Below are 9,970 nucleotides of genomic sequence, written 5' to 3'. Positions count from 1 at the left end.
CATGGAGAAAGCACGACTCCATCAGTGGTAATTGTTGGCAATGAGCAGTAGTGTTACCAGGACAGAAGTGGGACTCTCACTAGGATGTATGTAAAAGGGGTTGGATGTATCTATAGAGGAAGAAGAAATAGCTTATGCATTTGTGTTTATAGAGCCACAAGAAGAAGAACAGTAAGGTGTGTTCGGATTTGTGGTCTTGACCATTAGGTATCAGCAGAGCTTCTTTAGAGGAATGAAAGGAATGAAAAAAGCTTAAGAAAGTGTGTATATTTTCATAAATTGAATGATTTTACAGAAACAATATAGAGTAAATACCCTCTCCGGCCCCTGTCCATTTTGAAAATTGACTACCCGCCCCCTATCGTTTATAAATTATCAAATCAGCCCTTATCCATTTACTCCGTGATACCAATTAGCCCTTGAGTTGGTTTCTCCGTTCAAAGTCGACGAAAAACGCTGAGGTGTAACGTGCAATCTGTGACGTGGCTTTGAATCATCAAACGTGGATTGCTCTGTAAGCATGTGGACAAATAAGCCCTGCAGACTCAGCAAAGCGATGCCGTTTTAAAAAGAAGTCCTTTTTCTCGTTTAGGGCAAAATCTCAGTCTCCCCATTTCTGAACCCTAACACTAGTGCCTGAAGCATGAGCGATCCTGAGCAATCTTCAACCTCTAACACACGCCGTGTCTGGAGGAAGAATTTGATGGGTTTGAGTAGCAATGCAAGTGAGGGCAAGAAGGCCAAGTTCCAGCACCCTAAATGCAAGTGTGGCACCTATGCAGTCATGCAACAGTCTGGAACAGCCAAGAACCCAGACAGAATTTTCCTGGGTTGTTCCAACTATGGTGTAAGTGTGCACCCATCTTCAGTTTATGTAATCAACTTCCCACGTTGTTTAACAAGTTGTATTCACTATAATGGCAATTGCAGATGGAGCAACGTCACTGCAACTTTTTTGTTTGGCTGGACGAGCTGATTGCTAAACGTTCTGGCAATGAAGATGACAATGACATTCAAGGAAGAATGATGTTGATGGAGAAAAGGTTGGAGCAACTGGAATTCAAGATTGAAGATGAATATGAAGCAAAATCAAAAAAATGTAGTAATAGCCATAGTGTGTTTGTTATGCTGGCAATGTTAATTGTGTTAACAGCAGTTGTGTTTGTAGTGTTTTAGGGTATATTGTGTTGCTTTAAGTGATGCATGGATATCTGTTGAGATTTGGGTTAATTTGCTCTGTAATTGTAGATTCTAAATGAATTGAATGTGAATTTTTCTTTGTTATAATGTAAAGAGTGAACCCAAGATAACTCTGCACAATGCTGTATAAGGTAAAAGCATAATGTTTATATTCATACTGCTAAGCACAAAGGCATTTACATAGTGAGCCAAAATCATCAGCACATGTCTGAATTCACAAAACAAAAAACATGTTCCATATTGTTTAGTGTATTACTTCCAATAACTTGACAACCAAAAAACTTTACACCAAAATATTCATAACTATAACTAGGATTATATCATTGCTGAATCCTTGGTGGCCTAAACCCATATGTTGGCTTGAATTTGTGGGGTGCATTTAGGCCTAGTGTGGGGATAAACATGAAGGGAGTTGTGGCAGTCCCTGAGTCAGTTGCTCCTTCAGGTGGAAGTTGTTGCTGAGTTGATGGTTGTGAGTTTGGGGTTGTTGCTTGCTGTAGAGGTGGCTGAACTATTGGGGCTGTGGCCTGCTGTTGAGGGTGGTGCACTGTAGGTGCTGGAAGTCTAGTTATAGCTTGCTTGGGTTTGAAATTTGGCCCATGGTTGAGTGCAGTTGGGGTAGCAGGGTTGGAGGGCTCAGTATTGTAGTCCACACCCTAAACCACATGAAAACAACTCAGTTTATTGTATATGCTCTTGGGCCAATTAATTTTATAGTTAAAGAGCATGAATCTGTAAAATAACATTACCTCTACTGGTGGTTGGGCAGGGTGTGAAGATTGAGTGTCAACCCTTGTCTCTTGTTGGACTGAGTGAGTGTTAAAGGTCTTAAGGACTTTTTTCTTTTGCCTTTTTGCTTTACCCTGTGAAAGACATATGAGAAGCAAAGTAAGCACAGCCATGATAGAACAAAAAAATATTTAAGTTAAGGGGAACATTAAGTTCAGACAAAAAACTACCACTGGATCAATAGATGGGGCAGTAACATTTTGGGGAACATTGCTTCCAACTCCTTCCCCTGCTTGTGCAAATAAAAAAATAACAATCTCAGCTACTATACTTTTCAATTGAATAGAGGAAATAACAACTACTACAATGGGAAAGAAAAATATGTAGAAGGCTTCTTACCTGTGCTTCCTGCTGATCTAGAGGTGGCTGTGATGATTGGTTTCCAGTTTGTTGTTGCTTTGCCTTCTTTCGTTTTGGCTGCCAATTCGGATTTGCAGGAGCTCCTTTGCAAGTCATGTGGTAGTGTCCCTTTTGCCCACATTTACTGCACGTGACTTGGAAAGACTTCCTCACCTTGTGACCTTGCTGCTGCATTTGTGACTCAGCCACCACATCAACAGCCCTTTTTTTAGTTGGTCTCCCTGGGGGTCTCCTAATGATTGGTGCCTCTGGACGCAGCCTGTTTGTTTCTTCCCAAAACTCCTCAGAATTCACTGGTTTAATGGAGTCCCCATAAGTAACCCGAACAGCTTCCATTGTAAGCCATTTATGTGCAAAATCCTCTGGCCTCAGCCCTTGTTTCCTTAACCTTGAGATAGCAGCTACTGCATGCTTGCAAGGCAACCCTGGTAGGATAGATACATAAATGCCTTTTACTCACTCAAACTTTACTTAAATAATTGCCAAGAAATGAGTTGATGATTATACCTGTTAGTTGCCAAACGTTGCAAGCACATGTATGTCTTTGCAAATTAACAGCCACTCTGGTCTGGTACCTCTGAACTTCAAACAATACCCTTGCCTCATCCCCAGCCCACTCTGCTGTCCACTTATTGCTCTCAGGAATGATGTACTCATCCAGCCTTAGTTGTTGAACTGGAGCCAATTTACCCTTGCATTTGCTAATTCTGTGCTTGTGCCCTGCCATCTTTCGCATAATGTAACTTCGAAGCTCCTCGCACATAGTTAAAATCGGTTTCTCTCTATACTCCACGATCTTGGCATTCCAAACTTCACACATGTTATTGGTGATGTTGTCACACTTCGGGCCATGGCTAAAGTAAGCCTTCGTCCATGAACCAGGATCAAACTTCCATAGATACTCCCAAGCAGCTGTGTTCACCTTCTTCACAAGTTCCATTGAGTCTTTGAATTCCCTCATTGTTGTGCTCTTAGCAGCCTTCCAAACTAGCCCTTTTGTGTGCTTGTCCTTAAAGTGCTTGATGAAATTTTTCCATATATGTAAGACACAATTCCTATGATGGGCTTGTGGCATTACCTCATGCAATGCCTTAGCCAAACCCTGCAATAACAATTCATAAGAACAGTTGAATGAACAAGTAAACACAGAACACAAACCATATAACAAAAAGGAAACACAAAGAAAGAAGTAATGTAACCTTCTGCTGGTCAGACATGAAGTTCCACCCATTGGCAGCCACAGAACCAAGATCATCATGCAGGATTGAAAGAAACCATTTTCAGGAATCAGTGTTCTCTGCTTCAACTACAGCAAATGCTATAACAAAGAAACTATTATTGGCATCCTGCCCCACAGCTGACAACAGATGACCATCAAAGTACCATTTTAAGAAGCATCCATCCAATCCAATCAGAGGGCGATAACCCACCTTGAAGCCTTTCTTGCAAGCATCCAGTGAAATGTACAACCTATTGAAGAGTGGATGACCCTCCGGTTGAGGAATGACATCAACCATACCAGTGGATCCAGGATTGCTTCTGTGAATTTCATTTAAGTAGTCATGTAGCTTTCCATATTGTTCTCGCTCCTTTCCAATTACTTGCTCTCTAGCAGCTTTCAAAGCTCTGTATATCATCCTATAATTTATATGGACATTATAGTCCTGCTTCATGTGCTCTAGTGCCTCTTTCGGAGTCATTAGAGGTTGAGTTACTAACCTTTTTACCAACTTACTTGTCACCCAAGATCTATCAGCCATGTTGCTGCTCAAATTCCTACCACAGTTATGCTCTCCAATGAATGTCTTGATTTGAAAACTGAGACTCTGACTATTATGAGAGCAAAACACCAGTCATGGACAACCCTCCTCAGCACACCTTGCTCTAATCCTCTTTGGCTCATTCTTCAAATACATAAGCTCTTTTTCCTCATATACAAAGTAATCCTTAAGTGCTTGCTTGAACATTGCCATGGTCTCAAAGTGTTGTCCAAATCATGATTAACAGTAACCAAGTTCAGAAAAAAAAAATATTGGAGCAACACAAGCTAACGAAGCTTCAAGATCAGATAGTGACACTAACCTTAGTAGCGCCGTCAGTTCCTCCGTCTGCAGCACCGTCAACACCTCCCTGTTGGAAGTCTCTATCAGCTTGCTTGGAGGGAGACGTTTCGGTCTCTTAGGGTTTCTTCGTAATTTTCAGGAGAGAACGAGGGTGATGTATGGTGATTGGGGTGTGCACAAGGGGGAGAATGGGATTTCACCCCAAACGAGCCAAATGATGCCAAGCAAAATGGCGTCGCTTTGCTGAGTATGCAGGGGCTTATTTGTCCACATGCTTACAGAACAATCCACGTTTGATGATCCAAAGCCACGTCACGGATTGCACGTTACACCTCAGCATTTTCCGTCGACTTTGAATGGAGAAACCAACTCAAGGGCTAATTGGTATCATAGAGTAAATGGATAAGGGCCGATTTGATAATTTATAAACGATAGGGGGCGGATAGTCAATTTTCAAAATGGACAGGAGCCAGAAAGGGTATTTACTCAACAATATATATACACGTGTACAGCTCACATAACAAATCAAATTTTCCCGTATTATAATGGAAGATTTCTATTTCTAACAGAAAAGAAAAAGTCATCTAAATTCTAGAAACATTAAAAAAGTATAAAGAAAAAAGACAAAAAACAAGGTTTACAAACAGAATAAAAAAAATACAAAAATTGGTCATTCTATTTGGCCTTGCATATTGTTGGAATTTTGTGTGCCTTGGACCTGATGAATTTGATAATTGCAAAATATTCCTTCTTATTTTTATTTTTGTAAAATGAATCTCATATTTGAAAAAATTACAAAAATGAAACATTTTTGAAATTCACACATTTTAGCCTAGTATTAGAATTTTCCGCCTCATTCTCGCAACTAAAATATCATATCAATGATGTTGAAATACACAGTAGTGGTTTTTTATTTCCTTTTGGGAGATGGTGTGGGAATTACTGGTATTTTTAATTTGTTGGTCTTACTAAGAGTTCTCCACCATTTTGTATTATTGAACTCTTTTTTAAACTATATATCAGGTGAAAAAAATGTCTCTAAAATGAGTACATGGTCTTGCATGTTGTTTACAATTGCTTTCAAAAGCAGTAAAATGATTTTTTTCTTACCTAAGTTATGTTAAGAAAAATAAACTAAATAATACAGAAAGAAAAATAGATGAGATAAAATTGTCAGTAACAATTAAGATTTTAAAATATACAAATTATTAATGCTCAAAAAATTATTTTAACATCAAATTTCACTGTCCAAAAACTTACAAAAGTAATGAGTAAAGACATCAACTATAATCCTTCATGAAAAGATGAAGAAACTAAAAACAAGTCTCTTTGCTATGCTAGGTGCTGCTATAGTGACCAATTTTCATGAACAACTTCCATTAAAATAACATTTTTCTCTCTATTCCATTTGATTTCATAGGATTTTTGTGCACACAGAAAATTTTCTTATAAACCCAAATTGTAGCATGTACATACACTCCGTACTTTTGATCCTAGATCATACACATCTTATGGATTTCAAGTTTGGCAACAAAAATCGTATGAAAGCTTTTAAATGCATCATCAAGATTGAAGTTCTTCAATCTAGTCAAGAACAAGCCTCATGTCACATCCTTTTTCCACTATTAAAAGAAATTGAGACATTAAATTAGTGAATGGTTAAATCAAACTCATATTAGACATCACACATCATCTTAAGCCTCCTGGATTTTTGTTCCAGGACAAGTATGTTGGATCCCCAAGTGGTCTGCATAGAACAACAATATAACAATGCATATTAGCTTGCAATGCAAGTTGTAATTTCTAGACAGAAAGAGGTAATCTATGAATGACAAAATAGAATAGTGATTAGCTTTTTGTATCAAATGTCACATAATCTTCTGAGTATATATATGATTATAAACATTAAATGAGACAACTTTTGAAGAGACAAAACAGCTTTAAGCAATAGGAGAATACATATGAATAATTATATCTCAAACTCTAGACCTTTAGATCATAAAAACTCTTATACCATATCATAATACTATTTCTCCCAAAAACTTATATTAATAGGAAAAGACATATAAATGTTTATATCTCTTGATAGATATCTAAATCTTATTACCAAGGACCGACTAATCCGGCACAAGATATGTGATTGCCCTTCCCAACATAGTGTTTTCTATTACCTTCCCCGGAGCTAAGACTTGAGACCACAAAGAAGGGATCTAATTGGTCCTTACATTGTTAAACTAACTCAGATTCTGGTAGATTATAGATTTTATAGATTTGTTCAAATACATATAACTGCAAAAGTAATGACAGAACTATATAGTGTAAGAGAAAAGAATGATGGGGACTATTTTCCTGACCTTGGTTTCAAGATATATAGAAGTAGGAAACCCAAAGCCAGCAACAAGGACATGCTACCAATGACAACATAAGCAATTCCCAAGAAGTTATTTCTTCCACCAATCCAAGTTGCTGTTGAAAGAACCAAGCTCTTCTTGCCACCAAACTCATATGTATTGTAATTGTTCTCTATCACTACCACTATTTCATCATTAGCTTCAAGATCAGTCTCAATCTTCCCATATAACTTTCTGAATTTGGGCAGCGCCGCCGTTCGCATCCAAACAATGAGATCTTCTTGCTCACTCAGCTGGTTCATCACACATGATCACAAGGATTAGTTTATCAAATTATTCTGAAGGTTAAAATGAATGCAAGAGAAAATAATAATTAATTAGATGTTTATGTAAAACATTTTACAAATTAAAAACCTATGTTTTATTCTTAAGAAGGAGGTATGGTTAAGAGTGTTTATTTCTCATGAAGAAAATCAGAGGTATGGTTTGAATAGTAGTAGATATATTTACAGGTTTGGTTGGATCCAGTTTAGCACCCCCAATCAATCCTGAAGCTTGAAAATTTTTGGGATAAACATCGGATCCGAATTTGGTGGTTCGGTCACTCGCCCATGCTATGTTCGTTTTGTTGATGACAACTTCCTTATCCTTGTTTTGAATTTTGTAGGTGTCATTGAATAGACTCCATGCAATAAGGCCACAAGGAACAATTGGTTCAGACTTATTGTTGATTGTTACATAATCTTCAGGACTACATGATGATACATCATTCTCTTTGTCCTTTGTCCTCAGTTGTTCATCGCTTCTACTTTTAACATATCTGCAGATACCAACCAGAGAAAATTAATTATGGAAAAGCATTTCAGCATCTGAGAGAAATGGTTTCCAATAGATTACTCTCTCATTCTCCTTCCTAAATTTATCTCATAAAGCATCATAATTTTGGACAGTGAATCGTTAGATAGCAATCTAGTTAAATATGTCAAATTATCTAATAGTTTTCAATTATCAGCTTCACATGAAGATAGTGAATCTCTAACTATTTTGTGTTAAATTCTTGTAATCACATGTTTATACAAAAAAATAATATAATATAATACTGCTGAGTGAAATCAGAACTTTAAAGAACATCAAGATTCAGATGCAGTACTTTTTCAGTACTCTAATGAACTTGCTTTTCTGCTTAAAATTGGAACGAAACATCAAATGAAATCAAATTCAGCGATGGGAAATGATTTTACTAGTTGATGCCACATACCGGCGATGGTTCTGGTAAAAGTTATCAAGCTGATAATAGACGAAAATCGGGGCCTGCATTTTACTCTTAATCTGCAAAATTCCGCAGCAAATTACTTCCACACAAGAGATTCAAACTAAGTTTCTATATCATATCATTAATCATACAAAAAAGAATCAGATTACTAACACTCAATTTCTGCGTGCAAGTCTTGTTTGTATTATCATCTTTAATGTATGCAGTTGCATTATCTTTGTAAGAATCCGGAATGCATGCTGTGTCATATTCGTATTCAACTTCCACCACCTGCATTAATTTTTTTTTTCTTCTTGTTCATTATTTCAAATTCAAATACACTGAAAACACAAAATCAAGCTGCTATATATAATGTATTGAAACGATGTCGTTACACTCTGTGACGCAGAAAATGCAGCAAGGCCAACAGGGATGAAGACAAGTGCTATAAGTGTAAATATTGTAATGACCTGGGAAACAAATAAAACAAATTAAAATTACTGTTTTATAGAAATTAATTATTATTCAGTTATGAAATTATTAAACGTCTTACCCATCTAGGTGTTAGAATTGGTTGCCAAGCAGGAAGTTCTTGCTGTGTAAATCTAGAATCTACAAAATCAAATAAAATAAAATCGTGAGTTACAATTGTCAATTACGTTACCTATATTATAAATGTTTCAGAAGACACATAGATTAAAAGCCTAATGCTAAAAATTCAAAGTTGATATATGGAATTAACAATTGCTATTCATGTAACTGAAGAGATGGATGAATATTCTTTAAGCATGTTTTAAAGAGAAATCAACGGAATTAGAAAATCAATAAATATATATGTTATTATTAAGTAATAATCAGAGACCAATTTTGTGGCTCAATTGAAAAATTGAAGCTGTCAGATAATGTACAACAAATTTTTGTTTTTATCTTAATAAAATCTTGTCTGTGATTGTTTTAATGGTAAACAACATTTTTGGAATTCATAAATTTTTTAAATATTTTTAAACAAGAAATATTGCATGTCAATATCAAACCCAGGATGAATGTTACAAACTTTTTAGATTCAAAAATCACATTGACCCGGTAATGATCACCAGAAAATTATAAAAAAATCAAAATTAATTTCTAAAAAATAAAATAAAATAAATGAGAGAAATGGAAGGGAAGATGTTGTACATACATTTGGGTTTCTTGGATTTTCTCTTGTTGGATTTTTCCTCTGCGGCAGCCGCAGAACTTGTTGAAGGGTCTGTAGACATGGCCAAGAAACCCAAATGTGACTAAAATTTACACAGCAATTAGGACAACACGATCAAAAAAAATTAAAAAAGAAAAATAAAATGAAAAAAAAGACACTTGCAGAAAAGGGTGGTTTTGTGTGAAGGTGCTAAAAAACCACCTTAATTCTGTTCCACTCTTTCTGTCTTTGTCTCTCTCTCAATCTCTATTTATATTCATTGTTAATTATTTTAGGTGTGGGCTTTGTTGTTATGTTAATGAGGCTATTATGATGAAGAAGATTTAGGTGACAACTTTGAATCAGATTTTTTGGGTACCTAATAAGCACCACACGTTGTGCCAAATTAACTAACTAGTCACATTTGTTTTGAGGAAGAGAGAATGTTGCAAGTACGAGTGCAACTACCAGTCATCAATCCAATATATCATGCAAATCCATAGCTATATGTTTATATAATTATACCTCAATTTTCTCTCCCTTCAATAATATATAAATAGATTTTTTTTTAGAAAAATGAAAAAAAAAAAAAAATTTCCCGGCCGGCCCTCCTTCAAGAGGTACGGAACCAGCCTGAATCCAGGCGTTCTTCCGCATGGCTATCGGACACCAAGGACTAGAAGACAAATATTATTGCTGACTTAAGATAAAGTATTAAAATAAAATCTTGAAAGTATACCACGCTCATAAAAATAATTTCAAAAAATATTAACAATAA

The 9,970-nt window shown here is 36.1% G+C and overlaps 2 protein-coding genes across 3 annotated transcripts; both read right to left on the bottom strand.

Moving 5' to 3' along the window:
* Positions 1 to 1,520: 1,520 nt before the first annotated feature.
* On the bottom strand, positions 1,521 to 3,424 carry LOC110263806 (uncharacterized). The gene is made up of 4 exons (XM_088490933.1): positions 2,857 to 3,424; positions 2,329 to 2,774; positions 1,950 to 2,063; positions 1,521 to 1,856 (listed from the first exon to the last, which is right to left on the bottom strand). Exons 1-4 carry the CDS (start codon positions 3,422 to 3,424, stop codon positions 1,521 to 1,523), a joined length of 1,464 nt encoding a protein of 487 aa, XP_088347059.1.
* A 2,160-nt stretch (positions 3,425 to 5,584) lies between these two features.
* On the bottom strand, positions 5,585 to 9,545 carry LOC107648355 (ALA-interacting subunit 1-like). Of its 2 annotated transcripts, none has more exons than XM_016352253.3 (8): positions 9,196 to 9,545; positions 8,569 to 8,627; positions 8,411 to 8,485; positions 8,190 to 8,306; positions 8,022 to 8,092; positions 7,274 to 7,583; positions 6,767 to 7,056; positions 5,585 to 6,159 (listed from the first exon to the last, which is right to left on the bottom strand). In XM_016352253.3, exons 1-8 carry the CDS (start codon positions 9,272 to 9,274, stop codon positions 6,102 to 6,104), a joined length of 1,059 nt encoding a protein of 352 aa, XP_016207739.1. In that variant the 5' UTR covers positions 9,275 to 9,545; the 3' UTR covers positions 5,585 to 6,101. The 2 variants fall into 2 exon arrangements, with proteins under 2 accessions (XP_016207739.1, XP_020960441.1); XM_021104782.2 differs by lacking the exon at positions 9,196 to 9,545 and adding an exon at positions 8,758 to 8,785.
* Between the last annotated feature and the right edge of the window lie 425 nt (positions 9,546 to 9,970).

Source organism: Arachis ipaensis, chromosome B6 (genome assembly GCF_059453495.1).
Source record: "Arachis ipaensis isolate K30076 ecotype BB chromosome B6, ASM5945349v1, whole genome shotgun sequence".
In the NCBI taxonomy this organism is placed as follows: domain Eukaryota; kingdom Viridiplantae; phylum Streptophyta; class Magnoliopsida; order Fabales; family Fabaceae; genus Arachis; species Arachis ipaensis.
This window is presented reverse-complemented; position numbering and strand designations above follow the sequence as displayed.